This window comes from Phyllopteryx taeniolatus, chromosome 9 (assembly GCF_024500385.1).
Source record: "Phyllopteryx taeniolatus isolate TA_2022b chromosome 9, UOR_Ptae_1.2, whole genome shotgun sequence".
Classification (NCBI taxonomy): Eukaryota; Metazoa; Chordata; class Actinopteri; order Syngnathiformes; family Syngnathidae; genus Phyllopteryx; species Phyllopteryx taeniolatus.
In genome coordinates this window covers 3,505,880-3,529,588 of record NC_084510.1, presented here as the reverse complement: position 1 = coordinate 3,529,588, position 23,709 = coordinate 3,505,880, and the positions used below count along the sequence as shown (strand labels likewise).

Genomic DNA, 23,709 nt, shown 5'->3' with positions numbered 1-23,709 from the left:
ACAACTCAGTACAGCGGACCTTTTGTTTCAACCCAGCCACTTTTCAAGTGAGTAAAAGCATTGGAACATGTGACTGATGGGTGTTGCTAGTTGCTCAGGTGTTGCCTTTTAGATTGATTGCTTAAACATTAGTGCTTGTTTTTAGCTTTGGGTTTCACTTGTGAAAACTGCATTTGCTGTTAAGCAAACATGAAGACCAGAGAGCTGTCTATGGGAGAAAAGCAAACCATTTTGAAGCTGAGAGAAGAGGAAAAATCGATGAGAGCTATTGCACAAACAATGGGCAATTTGGAATGTCCTGAAAAAGAAAGAGACTACTGCTTTACTGAGCAACAGACAACGACCAGGAAAGCCAAGGGTATCAACAGCAGTTGATGACAGAAACATTGTGAGAGCTGTGAAGAAACACCCTAAGACAACAGTCAGTGACATCCCTGCCAACCTCGATAGGGCAGTGGTGAAGGTATCATAATCCACTGTTCGAAGAAGACTTGGAGAGAAAAAAATATACAGGCCAGACCACAAGATACAAACCATTCATCAGCAAAAAGAATCGGAAGGCCAGATTGGATTTTGAAAAGAAAAACAGAGATCGGCCATAAAAGTTTTGGAACAAGTCTTATGGACTGATGAGACCAAGATTAACCTCAACCAAAGTGATGGAAAGGCCAACGTATGGCGAAAGAAAGGATCTGCTGAAGATCCAAAACACAGAAGCTCATCTGTGAAGTATGGTGGAGGTAATGACATGGCTTCAGCTTGCATGGTTGCTTCTGGAACAAGCTCACTAGTCTTTATTGATGATGTAACTCATGATGGGAGCAGCAGAATTAATTCTGAAGTCTACAAAACCATTTTGTCTGGCAATTTAAAGAAAAATGCATCCAAACTAATCGGGAGAAGCTTCATCATGCAATAAGACAAAGACCCAAAACACACTGCCAACACAACAAAGGACTTCATCGGGGGAAAAAGTGGAAGGTCTTAGACTGGCCAAGTCAATCACCAGACCTTAACCCGGAAGAGCATGCATTTTATCTCTTGAAGAGGAGATTGAAAGGAGAAACCCCCAGAAACAAACAAGAACTGCAAGAGGAAAGATGCTGCAGTAATGGCCTGGAAAAGCATTTTAAATGAAGAATGCAACAGTCTGATGAAGTCAATGGGTCGCTGGCTTGATGAAGTTATTCCAAGTAAGGGTTATGCCACCAAATATTAAATGTTATTTACTTTAAGTAAATTTAGTAATGTCTGTTCCAGTACTTTTGCTCACTTGAAAAGTGGGTGGCTTCAAACAAAAGGTGCTCTGCCCTGAGTGGTTTAACACCATCTAAATGTAAATACCATGAAATGAAAGCTGGAATTCTCAACTTTTGTCCCATATTCATCTTTTGATCTGAAACCCAAATGTCTTCAGTATACAGCAAAAACAAAGTAATTGACCTTGCCGTTCCGATACTTTTGGAGGGGACTGTATAAACAAACAACCATTCACACCCATACCTAGAATTTTGAGTCTTCAATTAACCTAATATGTTTTTTCGAATGTGGGAGGAAGCCACAGTACACAGAAACCCCACACCGGAAGGCCGAAGCCAAACCCAAAACCTTAGAACTGTGAGGTGGATGGGCTAACCACTAGTCCGACTTTAAACGAGATTAGGATAAATGAAAATTTTAATGTCCACATGCGTTTATTGTGTGGTACACATTGAAAAGTTCTTACGCTGAGAGGTCAGTTTATCATTATGCAGCCATCGCGGCTTCTTAGCACCGTTCTCCTCTGTGTTGGCACTCTTGACTTCATCAGACTGAATTCTGGCTGCCTTCTCTTTGCGGATCTCCTCCAAGGTCTTCACTCTAACCTCCCCTGCTTTTGGGCAATCAGGGGGTTGCACTGCTGGCTCTTGCTGATATTTGTCAGGGACTTTGTCAGCTGTTGGTTTCAACTTCTTAAGATCGAGGTTCTGCTCCTGCTGATCCTCTTTTCTTTTCTTCTTTGTGTGGACGAGTTCAGTGGGAGGTTTTTTGTGTTCAATAGATTGTTGTTTGATATAAATTGCTCGCTTTACAGCCTTGGGTGTCTGAATGTGGGCTGTCTTGGTTACAGCAATTTCTGTACCAATTGGAGGACGACCGTCTTTCTGGCTACGAGACTTTACTGATTTTTCCATTCTTATTTCTTCCAGAGTTTTGATGTGAATCTGCTTAGGTGTGCTCTTTGATTCTGTGCTGGTCTCTGCTGCCAAAACAAATATACAGCATTATTTAACAAGGAAAACCACTACAGACTAGGCCAACAGCAACAACCAACCTAATCAGCATAAAGGCCCCAAAACTAACTCTACTCAAAGAGCCCTATGCAAATGCATGGCCACACTACCACAACATAAACTACCGTATTTTCACGACCATAAGGCGAACTTAAAAGTCTTAAATTTTCCCCAAAATGGACAGGGCGCCTTATAATGCGGCACGCCTTATGTATGCACAGAGTTCCAAAATCTGTAAATGTTATTGTGTGACTTTAATGAGCGCTCTGCTTGACTGACTGGGAGCATTTCCTGCCGACACACTGCTTCTATAGAGGAAGGCGGACGTGACTGAGGACAGCATTCGCACGTAAAGGGTGCGCGTGACAGAGGAGGCTAAAGACACGCCCTCAGTAGGTATATAGTTCCGGTATGTGCATCGGTTTGGCTAAGGACCCCCGAAAATGGCACCTACGAAGAGACGCTTACGAAGCACAGTTTAAACTGCAAGCTATTAGTTACGCGGAGGAACAAGCAGCCGCGAGAGAATTCAAGAGCAACGAATCCATGGTTCGCAAGTGGAGGAAGCAGGAAAACGAGCTTCGCCAAGACAAGAAGATGGAGCTAAGTATCCGCGAAAAAAAAAGAAAAACAAAACGCGGAAACAAGGCGAGGTGGCCCGAGTTGGAAGACCAACTCGAGCAATGGATTAATGAGCAAAGAACAGCCGGGAGAAGCGTCTCTACAGTCACCATTCGACTGAGTGCAATAACTCGGATCTTGCCATCATCAGGGAGACTTGACGAACCGCTGTAAACAGCGGTTTACAGCGCCCTGTTTACACGGTTCAAAGTGAAGTTGCGAGCGGCGCAAGAGCCATGGATGACAGATGGCGAACACAGCTTTACTAAGACTAGGAGGCAGCGCCGGGCGAGTTACACCACAATTTGTGAATGGATTGTGGATGCTTGGGCTAACATGTCTGCTTGCACTGTTATTCGAGCTTTCGTAAAAGCCGGCATCATTTCTGAGGAGCCGCACGGTAACGAGACTGACTCCGACAATGACGAGAGGGAACCTGGCGTGTTTGATGGAGAACTTGCCCAGCTGTTCATTTCGGATACAGATGATGAGGACCTTGATGGATTTGTGGATGAGGATTGATCAAAAAATAACATGAGTACATTGTTAAATACTTCAATAAAGTACAACCGAACTCAGTTTTGCTCCCGCTGCCTTTTTTAAAACATTATTTTAGCGTGCATGCATGCTACCGTATGTTTTAAGCTAGCGTATGTTTTACCATGCCTGCGCCCAATAATACGGTGCGCCTTATGTATGTGTTAAATACAGAAATAGACCCCGTAACTGAGACTGCGCCTTTTAATACGGTGCGCCTTATGGTCGTGAAAATACGGTAAACTGGCTATCTTACAATGTCTGGCCAAAATATTAGGCACACCGTCAGGCAAACCATTTAGATTCATAAAATATTAGGAACCACACTCTGTATTATACAATACAAATGTACACCACCGAAAAACAAAACAATAATAAACACGCCATTCATCCATCCATCTTCTACACTGCGTATCCTCATTCGGGGCGCGGGTGTACTGGAGTCTATCCCAGCTGACCTCCTTCGAGAGACGGGGTACACCCCAGACTGGTCGCAAGCCGTATACACAACCATTCACTCACATTCACGCGTATGGGCAATTTAGAGTCTTCGCTGAAGACTCTTCAATAAACTAACATGCATGCTTTTGGAATGTGGGAGGAAACCCGCACAGGGAAAGCATGCAAACTCCACACAGGAAGGTCAGAGCCCAGATTCAAACCCACAACATTTGATCTGTGAGGTGGATGTTGCTCACCACTGCAATAATAAGCAAATGAATACCTTTCTGCTAATCACAGTGTAGAGTTGCGCGATATAAAACGGCTATCATTCGATAAAATGGTGTATATTTACAGCTCAGCACATGAAGGCAACATTGCATCCATCTAACTACTTCCAGCCACACGACTATATTCTTCTTCTTCTTCTATCGACATACTCCTTTTACATGGTGCCCCCAATTTACAGACTGAGACATCACAGTCAGGCCTTCCGAAGAAGCTGACAATCTTGTGTTCATAAAAGTCTCTGAAACAGTTAATTTATCAGCACTTGAACTGGATAAATGGTAGGCATACTTGAAAATTACTTGAAGTGCTGTGCTGTAGTAATTCTTTGCAGTTCACTGCATTCCTTGAAAGCGTTATACGGCCAGATATTTTTTGGGGTATTTATTTGGCCACTGGATATTTGTTTTTTTATTTTATTTTTATTATTCTTTTTTTTATTTTATTGAGTGGTCTGTATAAAACAGGTGTTTTATAAATCAACGGAGAAAAGATAGCATAAAATTGCCATTCATTTCATGAAATTTCAAGGATGCTGCTATGTTGGTGTCTTGTAATATACAGTGAATCAACTGAAATATTAAAAGTGACCAGCAGCGGGGCCTGTTTAGATATGGTCAAAAGATTAAAAGAAGGTACACCTGCTGCAGTTCCTATATCGCTCTTCAGAATGAAACTAGGCAGACCTGCAGCAGCTGCGTGAGTGCGCTAGGTGCGTTTAGGGACACTGCGTAAATGGGAGTGAATGTGTTCTTTTGTAATACAGTGCATAATTGTAAAAAGGGATTAGTAGTATTTTTTTTGGTATCAGAATGCTTTAGTTAAAACACTGTACAATCACACTGTGATAATATGGAATTTATCTTGTTTTGTAATCTAAGAATAGATAAATTATTTTGCTAATATAATCAGCCAGTGGTGGAAGGAATGTCAAGTTATCAATGTCCTTTCACCATCGTTCCTGTCATGCTGTGTTGCATGTTTTTGTTTGCACTGCACATTAAGGACAAAAGTCCAGTTTTTGTTTTAATTCCTCATTAAAAAAAAAAAAAGAAACCCAAAAAAACACCATTCAAACCAACAAAGTTTTTGTCATGTTTTTTTGAGATTGTAGGGTCAAAGCTGAAGCTGGCTACTGGTATGGACTGAATGGCTGGCAACAATTGGGAAATTAAATGCCAGTATTTTGAAGGTAATAGCCCATCAGCCACATAAAAAGAAAAAAATGAACTATTAACAAGATCGTTTTTGGACCGATAAACTTCGTTCAAAAATTTGAATTATGAACTACAAACTGAACTAAACTTTGAACTCGTCGGCGGAGAAAATGAACTTTCCCAACATAAATCAATATACGCAATACACATTGCAGTTAAAATTTTATTTTTTTAAATCGCAACGTCATTTTTTCCCCAATATCGTACGTCCCTGAGGTATATATGATGTTGCGGCAGGTTTAGTTAAGTGTTCAAATTGTTTTTTATTTTACATTTTTCCACTCAATAGGTCAATCAACGGTATTCAGGTTTGGCTTAACAATAGCTGGAACTCTTTCTCATGTGTCTGCGACAAAATATACACGTTTTGTTGTGGCGGAAACAAAAAATCCCACACATATAAGGAGTTCCAAACATTTATGTCCCTGGCGGGAATAAAATTTGTGAATAGCTAGCGACAAGTTACAGCTAAATGACTGTTTTTCTTCAAAACAGAATACAATGACATCCCAATGACGATTACGACAGCATCATCTTGGATTGGAACTACAAACTACAAAGGGTGCTCACTCTGAAAACATGTATTATAAAGATGATTCCTTGAAAATTTGGATATGGAATGAACGTAAAAAGAAGCAGTTGATCTATAGCTCCGGTTCATGCGATCTCTAAGCAGACCAGCACCAAACAACAACGTAATGTTTTGTACAGTTCATATTTCTTACCAGCTTGACTGACTGCAAAAGGAGCAGCAGGCAATGTTAGTCTTTCCTTAATCGACTTCATACCTGATGAAGCAAACAAAAGCCACTTTTAGATTAGCAAATCATTCTGAACTGAGAGTCAAAGTTGATCAAACTATAAATTATTGCGTTTTCTGTTCATGGCATCATTATGCATAATATAGTAAAAGACAGTGTTTTAGGACCTACTTCACATTTGACAATGCTTACCTTTCTGATAGGGCGTTTGTGCATTTTCTTCTTTCACAAATCTACCCAAACGCTTTGCCAGACTGTTTTTCATAGGAACAACCTCCCCATGTATTAGACCTACAATGGAGCAAGTTCATAGATTAAGCGGGACAAGTCATTAGATTCTGTAGTACAATGATCAAGTTGTCAAGATGTAGGAAAAATTCTAACTTACAAATGGGGTCCCTCTGTCTCCCAAGCCTGTCAGCAACAGTGCTTCTTGATCTCAAAGTTTCTTCAAAGACAAGCTTTTCTGAGAGAGAGAAAATGTAAATAACTTTAATTTATGCAGCATTTTATCAATTTGAACACTGAGCCAATGAAAATGAATTTCTATGCTGAGACAACAGTCTTCATTGTCTCATTTTGGTGTGTCATGGTTTTTATGTCATTGACTGGCCAAATTAACTCTATTGCTTTCTGACCGTTGACAAAGAAAACCTAAAACAAACAAACCAGACAGACAATGAATGGATTAAAAAAAAAAAAAGCTATGTGACATCAAGCTTCAAAATGGTCAAAAATTAAAACATTCTTTCAGCTTCCAGATGCTGTGGGCGTGTCGCTAAGAGCGCCTGAAAATCCGGCCCCCACCCCATCAAAGCAAAGCAAATTTATTTCTATAGCGCATTTCATACACACGGTAGCTCAATGTGCTCTACATGATCAAAAGCATTTAAAAACAAAGAAAAAAAACAGCTTATAAACATTTAAAACAAAAAATACCATTAAAACAGCGTACAGTGCAATAAATATAATGTAAAAATGAACTCTAAAAAGCATGGGGAAAAAATAAGAGTCTTTAACCTGGATTTAAAAACATGCACACTTGGGGCTGACGTCACTTCTGTTGGCAACTTATTCCATTTGTGTGCAGCATAATAGATACATGCTGCTTCACCATGTTTGCTTTGGACTCTGTGCTTCACTATTTGACCTTAGTCTGTCGATCTCAGAGCCCTAGTAGGATTATATTCATGTATTCAGGACCTAAACCGTTTAGTGATTTATAGACCAGTAGCAGAACTATAAAATATATTATAAAGCTGACTGTAAGCCAGTGTAAAGACTTTAGAATTGGAGTAATATGCTCTGACCTCTTTGTTCTGGTCAGAACCCGAGCTGCAGCATTTTGAATGAGCTGCAGCTGTTTAATGCTCTTTTTAGGGAGTCCAGTCAGAAGATCATTACAATAGTCAAGTCTACTTGAGATAAAAGCATGGATGAGCTTCTCCTGGTCTGCTTGACACATGCAAGCTTCATTCTGGATATGTTCTTCAGATGGTAGAAGGCAGTTTTAGTAATTGATTTGATATGACTGCTAAAAGTCAGGTCGGAATCTATCAGAACACCAAGGTTTCGGACTTGGTCTTTGGTTTTTAAAGAGAGTGACTCCAGGTATTTACAAACAGCAATCGTCTTTTCTTTATTGCCAAAAACAATTATCTCAGTTTTGTTGTGGTTTAAGTGAAGAAAATGTTTAGACAGTGACACACCACCTCAATTGAACTGTACTCATCTGGAGACACTGCTAGATATAACTGTGTGTCATCTGGATAGCTATGATAGTCAAAATTAAAGTTCTGAAGAATTTGACCCAATGGTAGCATATACAGGCTGAACAGGAGGGGTCAAAGAACTGATCCTTGAGGGACCCCATAGGTCATTGCCATTCGATGAGATTGAACACTTCCAATGGTTACAAAATAACTCCTTTCCTCCAGGTAGGACTGTTCTATTTAGTCCTACCCACGTTTTCCAACCTGTTCAGTATTATGATCTACCATATCAAAAGCCGCACTGAGGTCCAACAAGACCAGAATTGACACCTTTCCAGGGTCAGTATTCAACCTTATACAGTACAAATAACTGACAGGAGTTCTGAAAAGTCCTCCATAAAGTTTCTATTGTATCTTGGAGGCCTATAAATTATTAAAACAATAACCTTTGGGTCACCTTTAACTAAAAAACAGAGATATTGAAAAGAGCTAAAATCACCCAGTATAATTTCTTTACACTGAAATAATGACTTAAAAATAACAGCAATACCACCGCCTTTTTTCCCTATTCGACACTTGTTCATAAAATAAAAAATTTCTGGTGTTGGCTCATTTAAAATGGTATTACAGCTACTTTCTGTTAACCACGTTTCATTTAGTAACAAAAGGTCCAGCTCATAGGTTGTAATGATGTCATTAATCAAGATTGATTTATTACCCAGTGACCTGATGTTGAAAAGAGCTAGTCTCGCAGATATAACTGGAGACAATGATTTGATAGATACACATTTTATCCTCACTAAGTTTGGTGTTCTACTTTTTTGTGCCTTATTTCTTTGACCAACTTTCTGTCCCTTGTAATTACAGGGATAAAAAAAAATGCCTGATCTTCATAGGGGTCTGACTTATTCTGGAAAAGACTGATGTGGTGTGCGTTGGATTCCAATATTGACAATCATCTTCATCCTGTCTGTCACACCCAGTAGATAATTTAGGCTCGTAGAGAGTGAGTTTTGCGTTGGGCTTTGCTCCAATGGGGCAGGGAGGGGTGTAGGAGATTCAAAGTGCTGGCTCGTTCTCATTTGTCATTCGCTCCTCCGATTGATTGGATGACCCTGATGAATCTGTCTTTGCCTGGTGTCGCCTTATCTCCTGTTCCTCCGATTGTTTGGGAACAACTGCATCTTTTTATCCTTCAGCCTTGTCACCAAGGCCAGTGGTTTCTTTTTGGGCCGCTGAATGACGTACACAGTAAAAAATGTTGGCAGCCAATAACTTAACCCCTTGTCTATTTAGACAGAAACCGTCTGCCTTGTAAAGATGTCTGCGCTCCCAAAAAATGCAGAAATCAAAGACTTGTACTGACGTCCCGCGCCGCTGCCTCGCAACACAACATGCCAGACATATGACACATTGCCCAAATAACAAAAAACACATTACACTTCAGGGAATATGATTTCTTCCAGTTGTGGGCCTAGTTTCATGGCCAATTGCACGCTATATTGGTAGAACTGGATTTATGAACAAAGAAGTGGCAATTGGGGGGCAAGGAGCCTGCGTAACACTGCTCCAGCAGCTTCGCTAACTGCTGTCCGGCTGGCTATGGGCTCGGTTCCCCACTGCCTTGCAACACAAGGTGCCTGGTGCCAGACGGCAGACAGTGTGGCCCAAATAAAACAAAACACATTACACTTCAGGAAAGATGTATTTTTTTTTAAGTTGTGGGCATAATTTCATCACCAATTGCACGCTATACAGATAGAAGAAGCGAGCTTATGAACAAGGAAGCTGCAATTCCACTGAACGGCTACTTCATGGAATAAGGGCTCTTGCCGCATTGTCGTCTCATCCTCGTGAGGTCACGAGGATACTTTTTAGCCCGCCCACAAAATCAGGAACATTTCGAAGGTGAAAGGGTGTTTTAATAGATATCTCAGCAATTCAGTACTATATTGTTCTCAGTCTTTGCACAGGTTTTCAGCACTTACCTTCAAACATATTAAATGTATTGAGAAACAAAACAGATTTACGTTTTGGGGTCTTCAATGTGATCTGGAGCTGAGTGGCTGCTGCTTCCAATTGAAAATATGGATGTCACTTTTTTTGCACATTTCAGCCACAGCTAAAAGTAACCGTGGGATATTGTTTTACGGATCTAGGAACGTTAAATGAACACATATTCTCATACAAATATAAAAAAATATTAAATCGACTTGTCACTTAAGCAGACATCTGCGCGCCACGAGGTGAGGTGTCACTCCACTTCACAGGGCTGCAAATTTAATAAGAATTTTATTCTTGATCACTATTTTGACTGCCACGATTAAATCAGCCTGATTGTCTGCATATGAACTTGATTCAGGACACGTAATGGTAAACAAGAAGTGATATGCAAAGTGTTCAGCAGAGGTGTCTGCCCCGCAAGGTAACAACTAATCTGTTCAACCATCTGAAAAAAATGGCAGAAAAATAGTCGAAGTTCTTGGCAAGAAACGTGATCCCCTCGCTCAATTATTTCTCTGAAGTGGCATTGCCTACACTGTATAAAAAAAACAACTGCAGTCAGGCCAGCCTCCAGTCAAAAAGATGAAGTCAAGTCAGCCACCACAAAGATCGTTAATACAGTGCATTACAGTAACAGGCCTCCAACGTGCTGCAAGGGCTGGCGGTGTGTTACCGTAATGCAAAGTATTTTATTTTAAGTTTATCAGTTTGAACATTAAAGAGTATTATAGGACAAGTACATTGACGTGAACATTGAGAGTTTTTTTCTTTTCCACATGTGTAGCCTCTGGTGTGAACACACTTTTTAGAAGTTTTGTGACATCTCAAATGCTACAAAAGCAAATTATAAATTAAATGAATGTAAATCACATGTAATGCATGTGAATTTTCCAACTCAAATCTAAAATATAAAACATTTGTACTACCCTAGAGAGGATAGAGTTCCTGTTCACTGAAAATCCAACTCAATCTTAAAGAACTGTGAATATTTGTACCTTCATTAGATGTATGAAAGGGTAGCCGGATGGATGAAATTATGTTTTCTTTCTCGCCATTTACAGAAATATCAGCACTCTGTATTGGAGGAATAGCTCTATTCGTGCCCGCTTTTAGGGCTTTCCTCAGCCGAATATCCTCCAGGGTGCTCACTCCAAAGTTGTGTGATTCATCTGTCAAGAAACACCACTTTCACTGAGCACGCATAGGCACTGAAGAAAATTTCAGCTATTTGGTTACAATTTTTATTTGTAGCTCAACTCACCAGGCTTGGATCTTTTTCTTGGGGAAGGGCCCTCTCCTTCCTCTGAAAATTGGTCTGGAAGCACAAATACACAAAAGCTATACGGGGCCAAAATTTACTTTTTAAACTATTGTTTGTACAGTATGCAAATTGTTGGGCCTCTCAAATGACTGACGTGTTACAAGTGTATGTTCAACATGACATTTTGCAAAAGCAAAACATGACATTTTGCAAAAGCAACTTTTTCTTGTATTTGGGATGTAATAATGTCTCTATGGTATCTCAGTAAACGTGAAATATTAATTAAAATCGTCCACGCCTTCCTGAGTTCCAGGCGTTTTTCTTCCGAGAGACCTTAACTCAGGTCATATTAATTTCTTGAGCTTATCTACGTCACTAGCGAAGATCTCCGCCTTTCCGCTCCCAAGACAGCGTGCTTTCACAAGTGGGTCTTCTACACCAGTGATTTCCAACGTTTATGGAGCCAAGGCACATATTTTACAATTGAAAAACCTCATGGCACCAAAACAAACAAAAATGTCACAAAAAGTGGATACATTACTGTACGTACAGTACTTCCTGCCATCTAATAGAATAGCACTGATTTGTTCTGTCTGTCACTTTGTCTCACTGCCATAAATAGATGAACAAAGATACATTATTTCTTGTAAATAAATAATTTTTTGAGCAATTACAATTTTATAATTTCCCATGGCACACCCGAAAAGCACTCACAGCACACTGGTTGAGAATCACTGTTCTACACGGAGGCAACCAATCAGAGGAATGGGGTCGGTCTTGGCAAAATAGGGACAAAGCGGATACAAAACTGGGTCAAACAGAAGTAGCTGTCCAAGGGGCCTTTTCTGGACACTCGTATGACAAAACCAAGGTTTTTTTTTTTTTATTTTTTTTTTTTTTAAATGGACAACTTTAAACTAATTCCATGTTAGAGAGTCACTCTTCTTGGTCTAAATAGCCAATAGTAATACTTTTGTGAATTTTGACCGAAAAATAGAGACAAAGATATTTGAACAGTTCTAAATTTTGGAAGAAAAGAAAAAAAAAAAAGTACATGTCCTCTTTCAAGTAACTGTATTGCGTGGTTCTCATAGATGTGATTAAAAAAAACTTAAATGAAACACACTAAAAAATAGAAAACTCACCATCTTCATCCTCATCATCATCTGCTGGATTAATAACCACTGGTGGATGAGTCGGGCTTGGGACTGGTTCCTGGCTTTCAGTCTTCATGACGCCTCTCAGCTGGGGATTGGCTCCAGTAGGGAGAGGAGTAGCTGGCATGGAGGATGGCTCTTCATGGACCAGTTCATCATTCTCACTTTGACCTGGGATAATTTGATTGATCATTTTTGGTGAATTTCACAGATGGAGTTGAAATCCTCTTAAACTTACTAGCATAAAAATTTCTGGTATGACACTCACTTATGTCAGGTGGGATAAGAATGCCATCAACATAACGTGGCTTTTCATGGAAAAACGCACAGTGAGGTTTCTGGCAGCCGGCTGGATGGGTCTCCCAATAACATGGTATTTCCTTCCGCTTTTTCTGTATTGGTGAAAGAGTTTCACAAAATATAACAACACATGAAGAATGGTCTGATCATATTCTTACTACATCAATACACTGGAATCTTTATTAACCGTTGTAAACTCAAGTTGAACTGTATCAGTCGATAAAACTGCTTGCACGAAATTGTTTGAAATCGACTCTAAATAGATTAAATAATAATAATAACCATTGTATAGAACTACAGTCCCCTCCAAAAGTATTGTAACAACAAAGTCAATTCCTTTGTTCTTGTTGTATATTGAAGACTGGGTTTCAGATGAAAGGATGAATACGAGACAAAAGTTCAGAATTCCATCTTTTATTTCATGGTATTTAAACTGGGTACGGAAAGTATTCAGACCCCCTTAAATTTTTCACTCTTTGTTATATTGCAGCCATTTGATAAAATCATTAGAGTTCACCTTTTTCCTCATTAATGTAAACCCAGCATCCCATATTGACAGAAAAAAACTGAATTGTTGAAATTTTTGCAGATTAAAAAAGAAAAACTGAAATATCACACAGCCTTCAGTCTTCTCTTCAGGAGGAAAAATGCATGCTCTATTGGCTAAAGGTCCGGTGATTGACTTGGTCAGGCTAAGACCTCCCACTTTTCCCCCCTGAAAAAGTCCTTTGTTGTGTTGGCAGTGTGTTTTGTGTCATTGTCTTGTTGCATGATGATGAAGCTTCACCCGATGAGTTTGGATGCAGTTTTCTGTAAATTGCCAGACAAAATTGTTTTGTAGACTTCAGAATTCATTCTGCTGCCACCATCATGAGTTACATCATCAATAAAGACTAGTGAGCCCGTTCCAGAAGCAGTTATCCAACCCCAACACATGACATTACCGCCACCATGCTTCACAGATGAGCTTGTTTGTTTTGGATCATAAGCAGATCCTTTCTTTCTCCATGCTTTGGTCTTTCCATCACTTTGGTTGAAGTTAATCTCGGTCTCGTCAGTCCATTAAACTTTGTTCCAAACTTTTTGTGGCTCATCCCTGTATTTATTTGCAAAATCCAATTTGGCCTTCTGATTATTGTTGCTGATGAGTGGTTTGCATCGTGTGGTATGGCCTGTATTTTTCCTCTCTCTCAGTCTTTTTCGAACCGTGGATTGTGAAACCTTCAACCCTGCCCTGTGGAAGTTGGCAGTGATGTCACCGACTGTCGTCTTTGGGTGTTTCTTCACAGCTCTCAACAATGTTTTGTCATCAACTGCTAGATTTACACCGATCTGATCGGCTTGATCGGTACTGGCGAATAATTGGCATCTTATGCTGATCAGCTTTAGTGTCATAATGCGCTGGAGGTCAGCTCCGCAAGAGATTTACTCCGCATTGCCGTCGTGTAAAGTATATTTGAATCCAAAATCGAGTTTATTTTTAGCCTTGTCTTTTGATGTAATTTACGATCACTGGGATTTATCAAATCAAACGCGACCGGACACACTCGTTACCACAGCCACGACAACAACAATGGATAGCGCCGCATGTATTGTGTTGGTCAAATAAGAACAAAATCGGGAAAAACGTGTGGTGGTGGTCACCAGTGCTCGGGAGAACACGTTCGTTCAAGGATTGCTTGAGGTATGTTCATATACTTTTAATGCGATACAGCTTGCAAGCAGGCAACACGTTATGTAGCCTAGCAAGCTCGTGCAAACACTAACAGTTGTACATAAACATGCTGGCATTTTGTCGAATCATGCTCTAAAGTTTCAATGTGTGAAGTAATTTAATTACAATAAAGTAATTTAATTACAGTACGTTAGCACCCATTATTTCTGTCACGTTGTAATGTTGGTTTGACCTTACTGATTAGAATACATGACGTAACTAGAGAATTTTTTTGATGATACTCAGTAGACAAGTATATACAGTAAATGAACAAGTCATTTAAACAGACACATTGCTCCATCTTGTGATCAGATCGGTGATCTTTTTTTTTTTTAAACTCACAGATCGGTGAGCGGCCCCAAAAATCCTGATCGTGTAAAGCCTATCAACTGCTGTTGATACCCTTGGCCGACCTGTTCGATGTCTGTTGGTCAGTACACCAGTAGTTACTTTTTCAGGAAATTCCAAATTGTTGTATTGGCTATGCCCATTGTTTGTGCAACAGCTCCAATAAAATTTCCCTCTTCTCTCAGCTTCAAAATGGTTTGCATTAGTCCCAGAGACAGCTCTCTGGTCTTCATGTTTGCTTAACAGCAAATGCAGTTTTCACAGGTGAAACCCAAAGCCAAAAACAAGCACTAATGTTGAAGCAATCAATCTAAAAGGCAACACCTGAGCAACTAGAAACACCCATCAGTCACATGTTCCAATACTTTTGCTCACTTTAAAAGTGGGTGAGTTCAAACAAAAGGTGCTCTGTCCTGAGTTGTTAAACATGTATAGATGTAAATACCATGAAATGAAAGCTGAAAGGAATTGACCTTGCCATTCCAATAATTTTGGACTTAAATTATATAAATTATATATATATATATATATATATATATATATATATATACACACACACACACACACACACACATACATACATACACACAAACACACACACACACACACACAACACCGTATTTTCCGGACTACAAGCCGCTACTTTTTCCCCGCGCTCTGATCCCTGCGGCCTATGTAAAGATGCAGCTAAAATACAGATTTGTTTTCGCTAACGGCTATCAGGGGCCGCAATTGCAAATACAAGACAGGCCCAACTAGTTTAAACGTACAACAAAAACTTGTTTGAACGTAATGCATAAAACAGGACCGCTTCCCATAATGCACTAGGGTTTGGGCATGCGCAGATGCCTCCTGCGTGTAGAAGACGACCACGCTAGTTTTTGTCGCGCTCAACGCAAAACGCAGCACGACCGCAAAATATTTTTTTATTTTTCACACCCTCATCATGGAAAGTTCACGAAGAATAGCGTATGATGCTGCTTTTAAGTTGAAAGCCATCAATCTGTCCATCCAGGAGGGAAATAGAGCTGCTGCACATAACTGGACAAGAGAGAACGCACTTTACCTCTGTTTTGAGGTGCACCGCTTCCGGACAAAAGCTTCCACCAATGGTGATTTTTAAGCGGACGACTATGCCAAAAGAAAAACTCCCAAAAGGCATAGTCGTTAAAGTTAACAAAAAAGGGTGGATGATAGAAAGCTTAATGACTGAATGGCTGACGGAGTGTTACAGTAGGCGTCCGGGAGGATTTTTTCACCGTAAAAAAGCATTGCTTGTTTTGGACAGTATAAGGGACCATATAACAGATTCTGTGAAAACAGCCATCAGATCAAATTCAATTTCAGCTGTGATTCCTGGAGGTACAACAAAGTTTTTGCAGTCACTGGACATCAGTGTGAATCGTCTTTTTAAAGCGGCACTCCGAGATGAGGAGGAGGCTTGGATGACCAGCGGCGAGAAATCTTTCACAAAAACTGGTCGCATGCGAAGATTGTCCTTTTCTGAGGTCTGCCAGTGGATCTTAAAAGTGTGGAGCAGTGTGAAAGAATCTACGATCACCAAGCTAGCTGGACTGCTACGTGAGGACAGCAGCACTTCAGCGGTAACTGTGGTCTCGAGATGAAAATTACATTGAGAGCGACAGAGAGACTGAAATGGTTTGTGATGGAAACGTTCAGAGGCTCTTCAACTCCAACATGGACAAAGACACTAAATAGACATGTCACAAATAAGAATTTGCATCCAGTAGTGCTGCAATTAGTAATCGATTATTTTACTGACAATTCTACCGGAATAATCAAGTATAAGGATAAAATATATATTTGCTTGGTGAAAGAGCAATCATTTCACACGAGAAAATTATACATTCACTTAATAATAAACGACCAATTGGTTTCCTCTTAGATAATAAACACGCACACACACACGCACACACAAATGCTGTTGAACAGCTGGACTGCTTTTTTTGTACGAATCACCAGCCATGAAATTAGTACTTGGTGAGAGGCACTGAAGATTCAAAATTAACTATTACTGGTTTGAAGAAGTAACTGTAGTCTCATTACTTTCCTGGGAAGAGTTAACGCTCTACTTTGCTTGTTACTCAAAATGGCGTCATTTTGGAGTAACGCGTTACTTTGTAAAAACACGCACACACACACACACAAAATTGTTGCCTTAATGGACCACAATCGGCATCTATTTATCTATCAGTTAAGAGTCTTTAGAGAAATGTACTGAGAATGTTGTGCTTGTTTACTTTTACTATTCGTGGTTACTTTGTAACGCGTTACTGGCATCACTGGACATAATGTCACCAACAATGAGGGTCAGTTGACTTATTTTTATGATTACAGTCCAAAATAATCATTCAATTTTGAAGCTGAGCCTCCTAACATGATTTTATATCATATAAGCTATCACCCCCTCAGTATGTTTGAATCCTTTTGCCGCATCAATTCGACATGCCCACAGCGTCTGAGAGCTGACCCATATTATTCAAGTTTTGAAACCTGATTTGAAATACTTAGCTATATTTGTTTTACTCATTCAAATTTGGCAGGCTGGTTAACATTACTCTATGCTGTGGTGTGTTGAATTAAACATGCCATTTTTTGGGCCTGCTTTGTGCCACTTTAATCGCTATGATCATTGACTTACAATGCGTTGACACCGGACGCAAAGAGAACTTTCGCCTTCACAATTTGCCAGCCTGGGGGCATAATAAAGTAGCGTGCCCACAATCAGCCTTTTTCAATCTCTCTCTCTCGCTCTCTCTCTTTTTTTAGATAGTGTTTATTTCATCTAATTCATTTATGAAATTTTCGTCACGGTGGCCGGACACAGCACCATACTAACCGGTAATGTCGGACGCTACAGCCATGTTACGGCCGGAACGAGTCAGCCTTCGGTGATTTCCGTAGCAAAATACGGAATTTGGCAGCTCTGTGTCTTCCTCGATACGCCGCTACCCGCAGCTGGGAAAGCCTGTGAGCCTGACTGCTTAGCCAGCTATCGAGCCGGCTGGACAGCGGATTTAAGCATTTTACTAAGCTGGGGGAAAACCGAACCATTAACACCGCTTGCACATGGCAGAATGAGCGCACTCTCTTGAATTTTTATCAGGAAGGGCTTTTGGCGCAGGTGATTTTGATTCGCCAGCGTGGCTAAAGTGGGCAATATTCGTTTTGCCACATCCTGCTTCAATTAGCCATTGGTGAGGTAGCGAACGGGCAGCGCAAACCCTGTTATATACTCCTTGATGAGAGTGACAACCCTCTCAGCCGAATCACTGACAACCTTCAAGCTAAGTGTGATTGAACATGCAGTCTTACAGACATCTCGAGAGTCCCACATATTAGGTTGAACCTGGAGAAAGTTCCGTGGTTAAGCCCTACATCTGAAGAAGTTTAGGGTGTTTTTGGTCAGAAACTGTGTCAGAGACATTTGTTGGATAAATTTGATGGTGATTTGTATGTGTTTTGGGCCTTTTGGTGAAGTGGCGACTCCATCCGCTCCAACAATGGCTTGATTCATTTGGTGATGCAGGTAAACCACCACAATGGTGGTTTGCCAATTTTCTTGTTTTTTTTTTATTTTTATTTTTATTACCGTGATCTCCATGTGACGAAACTTGCAGACATTTCGGAAGCAACGTCCCTCCTGCCACAGATTGCATACAGTCTCATTGCCCATTGCTGCTTCACAGTGCCTGAAGGGGCAGCTGTTTCCCTTGCAGAGTAAAAGAGACAATATATGACTTAAGTGTATGAATATCTGAGAATTGTACACCAACATTGCTTACTTTGGTGCACGTCGAATAGTAAAAGAAGTAGCAGTCATCTCCATGGTTAGTCATTATGAGGCTGGTGTTTAAGACTTGATTGGCACCAATCTGGCTATGACCGAACTCAGCAACGGCTTCTTCCAGGCCAACAGGACTCCCTAAAAACACAGATCAGTGCATTGTACACTCTTGAGTTATGATTAAAGAAAATTTCAAGACTTATGGAATACTAAACAGGAAAGTGTTAACTATATGAATGTGCATAATGAAAATAATGTGTTTTTGTTTTGAGTTGCATTTATCTCATGTAAATTACCTGAAGTGGGTACAGACGTTGTATTCCTCCTTTGTAGGTTGAGGATGGGGTGTCCTTGTTTCAGTATGAAGTCCTGGAGGAACACTTGATCCATGAGATAAGAGGGAAATGGGGGGTGGGGGGACGGGGTCACCCAGGGCAGTTATCTCTGGTAGATTGCCTAACATTACTGATGATGGCTTCAAGTCCTTTTCCTTTTATTTCTTTAATTTTTTTCAATAATTTTCATAAAATGAATGAATAAAAAAATGGCTGTACGTTAGGGGGGGAAAGATAGAAAAATGCTTAATCTCATGTCGCAAAAAGGGCACAAGTGCAGACTGGAGGATGATGAAAACAATTCTTCTTGGGCTGGTTGAAATTTTGCACACTTGGAAACATTTCAGTGACAAAGGAAGGGGAAATGGCCAGGTGTTAGCTACCAATGCTGAAAGAAAAAAAGTCTTCTGCCCATGTATTCCCAAAGGAAGGTATGTTTTCCATTTCCAGGGATCACAGCAAAGGGCCAAAGGATGGATTTAAACCTAAAAAAAATCAATCAAAAACACTCCCCACAGGACTGAAAGGGTTATTGTTGCACAAATTTAACATTTCTGCATAGAGGTACTGTACAACAAACATCATGAAATCATCTTTTTTTTTTTTTTAGACTATCCCAACACTTCACTTATTACATTATCAAATCATAATATATTAATATATTTCAGTGAACTAATCCTGTTTAACTTTTGAAATACAGTTGACATTAACGTTTTTCATGGTTTGCCTCCATTTTAAACTGCATCAAACAACATTCAAAATCAAGTTAAAATTGGCATGCACAAGTCACTTTCAATACTGGTTCCAGACAACCTGCTATCATATACAGTATAAATTATTCTCAAATTGTTGATCAAAATAGGATTCATTATTACTTTATTACAATTTGATTTCTCCGAGAATTTACGTGACATCAAATCACATCTATTCATGATTATTCTCAGTTCACCTTTCATGATGATCACTTCACACGATTTTCCTGGTTTCATGAATTCATCAGTAACCAAATTTATTTTATTTCAGCAACCTTCTTGGTTGCTTTCTTTAACGTACACTGTATCCTATGTCCCCCAACTATGAGCTGACCACAAAAGAGAAGCTACTGAAACACGCTAACCACGGTAGCAATTATTCAAAGGAAGACTCTTACCTAATTGTTTGGTTAAATCCAGATGGCGACTTTAACAGCCACGATGTGTACGTTGTAAAAAAATAAAAATAAAAAATATTCAAGTAAAAACAACGATCCCTGGCGCTGTTGAAAAGTCACTACTATTAGTCGAAGGGTAGACGAAGGAAAAATAATACAAACAAAATATTTCAACGATTATTGTTTGTTAGACACTATAGCAATAACATAATGACGAAAATGCTATGTATTTTTTAAGTTTAGCATTGTAAAATCTGTATTTGTTGGTGGAAGGAAACAAGAGGCCTACGTACTATATTTCTGGCCACCCTTTCCTTGACTGTAATTACAAAAAAATCCCCATCCACACCCACAATACATCATACAATACACACAACTGTTAAATATTATATATTGATACAGGAAGAATTACCAGTTTCTTGATTAAAAATGGTCTGCGATTAATGTACTGTAGTCGAGTCCTGAGCTGCCGCGTTCGGCCACAAGCAAAATGGCGGCTGCAGTGTTTTTTTTGTTTGTTTTTTTTTTCCTTTTTTTTTTAGTTTTTTTTTTTAACTTTAGTCAACCATTTTAAAACCGGAAGGATTATTGCTGAATGCTAAAATGTAAAATGTATATATTTTTTTAAATATAAATAAAATTATATCACCATTGAAAATAAGAAATCGTTCTTAATGTTATATTTGGATAAATAATGGTCAGATAAATAAAATATTGTCCCGTTGTAAATACGAGGAAGATCTATTTTTTTATTTTGAACAGTATTGTTACGTAATTCCAGTTCCGGCTACCCAACGTGCATATGTAGCGGCCATCTTGGAAAGGTCGAGGTTCCCATTAAAGGCAATGCATGGAAATTAAGTCGTAATTTGCTAATTTCTCAACCTATTTTTATTACGTTTGCTTTTTGTCAATACCAAAGCGTGTGTTATCAATAAATAACGTATGGGGGGGAAAAAAACCTCAGTAATGTGAAAGGTTACTCCCAGTTCCCTTGTCGTAATTTACGGCGTTGTACGCAACCGTATGCAGCACAATGTACAAGTGTAGTACTTACACTGGCTTCCTTAGTCTTTTGATTTTCTTGCCGTCCACACATTGCGTCTACGATTTTGACCCTCCTAGCGGAGCGTCGCCGAAGGCCGGCAGCCTAAAAGGGGCGTTTCGAATCTACCTATTAATATCTATGATGGCCTCTGTCAGACAGTCAGCGACTCGAGTTTCCTTTACCAGTTGGCACTGTCGCGTACGTCCGTTTCTCTGTAGTATCAGTGTAGTCTCCGTTGAATGCAATTGTTTTTTAAATTCAGACGACGTAACTTTATTTGATCGTTTCTATAGAATTGATAAGTAGAGTATACTCTTACAAACTTTTTATCAGTTGCACGTCTCAATGGACTCTATTCAGGTAGGTGAGTTTGCTGTGTTACTCCAGTTTGTCAGCTGTCATAAGGTAGCATGTTGTTACGAGAAGGGTTTGGCTAACAAGGGCAGGGCCACTTAGCTTCAAAGTGACTCCGGGGCAAGCATTGTTATTTCAGTGCGGTGATTAGAGCTATTTCGCCTGATAAATCACCAAATTATGCTTATTTGTTCGTCGTTTTACTAGTTTGTCAAATGTCCACAGACTACGGTGTCCGGATTTTCTCTGGACCTGGGACCACTGAAAGAACCACTTGGCTTTATCCGTGTACTAGAATGGGTATGTAAACATAACCTAACTTCTTATGGTTTTGTGCAAGTGTTGGAATTTAATTTTTATTTTAATTAGTTAGAATGGATATGTAAACATAACCTAACTTCTTGTGGTTTTGTGCAAGTATTGGAATTAAAAAAAAAACGTTTAAATTAGTTAGAATGGGTATGTAAACATAACCTAACTTCTTATGATTTTGTGCAAGTGTTGGAATTTAATTTTTTTTTTTTAATTAGTTAGAATCGGTATGTAAACATAACCTAACTTCTTATGATTTTGTGCAAGTGTTGGAATTAAAAAAAAACTTTTAAATTATTTAGAATGGGTATGTAAACATAACCTAACTTCTTATGGTTTTGTGCAAGTGTTGGAATGTAAAACCCTTTTAAATTAGCTTTCAGCAGGTTCCTCTGACCACAATGTTAGTTTGAGACTGTTGACATGGTAATACAATGACTTGCGTGCCACAACTCTCAGTGCATGTAGAAACACAATGTACAGTTTTGACCTAAATGAGAAGTCTCAACTGTCTGGGCTAACATTGACGTAAAGCGGTGATGTGGAGCATTTGTTATGGTCATCATCGTTCTGGTCTGTACATACAGAATGTCAACGAAGTATTCTTAGAGCTTTTACGGCATCCCAAAGACATATGAAGCTCATTGAAAGCTTACGTGCAGCCACATTATGTGACACAAGTGGAACCATACTGACTGATCATGTAATAGTCATGTTATAGTAATTGTAAGACATTTAACTTTGTAATAATTTGTTTTTTTCAATATAATATTATTATATTAGATATACAGTTCACATTTAATTATATTTGGCACAAACAAACAAAATATAAATCTCACATTAGGTGATAACTTGCGTCTCACTCTTAAATACTTGATGCCTCCCTTACATTTGGTGATATTTCACCGCTTAAGTAGGCCTATTATCGTACAAGAAATAACTAATGGATATGAGCCTTATAATATGCAAATACATGAAAGGAATGCCAATGTTTCACCGTCTGAGCATTTTCCAATTAACATTTGAATGATTGACACTTATACACGTGAAGAGACTTGTAGATTTTTATTAAATCATTTGTGTAGGCTAAAATTAAAAGTTGTCGATCAAATACATCCCCTCAGTCACGCCAGGTGGATGTATTTGGGACACATTTGTGCGTAACTTCGGATTTAAGGCAAATTCTGGCCGCCGCTGTTGTACAGAAGCTTTGCTGCATAGCTTTGCTTGACATCAGCTGGCCCAAACTTGCATACTTCGATTAAAAAGCCACAAAAACAAGGTTTCTACGCCAAAAATATATGGAGGTGAATGGGACATCCACCAAACAATGTTAATGTGCCTGTGCCAGAATTACGTCACGATGACGTCTGGCAAACGCTCCCATTAAGTGAATACAATAACTTTTTTAGTTGAAGTCCACCCAAGTGGCATTGTGTGCCCTTAATGTATCATCATATAGTATAAAAAATATGTACTGTGTTAATATTTATATTTTTTTGAGTATTTTCCCATGGCAAAAAAGTTACAATTTACACTACACTAACAATTGAATCTGAATGCTGAAACAGACTTGCATTTATTATAACAAACTAAACGAAGGTTTCTGTGATACAAAATGTGCAAGATTTATATATATATATATGTGTGTGTGTATATGTGTATATATATATGTATATATGTATGTATGTATATGTATATATATGTATATGTTTATGTATATATATGTATATATATGTATGTATATGTATATATGTGTATATGTATGTATATGTATATATGTGTATATGTATGTATATGTATATATGTGTGTATATGTATATGTATATATGTATGTATATGTATATATGTATATATGTGTGTATATATATATATATATATATATATATATATATCTGTGTATATATATATATATATATATATGTGTGTGTGTGTGTGTGTGTGTGTATATATATATATATGTGTGTGTGTGTGTGTGTGTATGTATATATATATATATATATATATATATATATATATATATATATATATATATATATAAATAACATGTGTGATGGTGTCAATTTCA

General features: G+C 38.9%; 2 protein-coding genes across 12 annotated transcripts in view; one reads left to right on the top strand and one right to left on the bottom strand.

Moving 5' to 3' along the window:
* zc3h11a (zinc finger CCCH-type containing 11A) overlaps positions 1–20,465 on the bottom strand; it is a 43,510-nt gene extending 23,045 nt beyond the window's left edge. For 2 of the 10 annotated variants that reach the window (XR_009790126.1, XR_009790125.1), the window contains exons 1-11: positions 18,739–18,811; positions 18,441–18,580; positions 18,248–18,367; positions 12,541–12,664; positions 12,261–12,443; positions 11,116–11,169; positions 10,850–11,023; positions 6,527–6,604; positions 6,331–6,429; positions 6,103–6,165; positions 1,727–2,242 (exon numbers count right to left, since the gene is read on the bottom strand). Coding sequence is in view for 8 of the 10 variants with exons in the window: in XM_061784789.1 (XP_061640773.1) it covers positions 1,727–2,242; positions 6,103–6,165; positions 6,331–6,429; positions 6,527–6,604; positions 10,850–11,023; positions 11,116–11,169; positions 12,261–12,443; positions 12,541–12,664; positions 18,248–18,367; positions 18,441–18,580; positions 18,739–18,832 (1,645 nt within the window). In the remaining 2 variants the exon portion in view is untranslated. Of the gene's footprint in view, positions 1–1,726; positions 2,243–6,102; positions 6,166–6,330; positions 6,430–6,526; positions 6,605–10,849; positions 11,024–11,115; positions 11,170–12,260; positions 12,444–12,540; positions 12,665–18,247; positions 18,368–18,440; positions 18,581–18,738 lie in introns of all 10 variants that reach the window. The other 8 variants (XM_061784792.1, XM_061784791.1, XM_061784789.1 and 5 more) reach the window with 8 other exon arrangements.
* A 664-nt stretch (positions 20,466–21,129) lies between these two features.
* The window catches only part of sypl2a (synaptophysin-like 2a), a 47,229-nt gene continuing 44,649 nt past the window's right edge, over positions 21,130–23,709 (top strand). Inside the window, exons 1-2 of one of the 2 annotated variants that reach the window (XM_061784798.1) lie at positions 21,130–21,335; positions 21,555–21,629. In XM_061784798.1, the coding sequence (XP_061640782.1) occupies positions 21,321–21,335; positions 21,555–21,629 (90 nt within the window). In that variant the 5' untranslated portion in view covers positions 21,130–21,320. Of the gene's footprint in view, positions 21,336–21,554; positions 21,630–23,709 lie in introns of those variants that run through there. The other variant, XM_061784799.1, reaches the window with a different exon arrangement.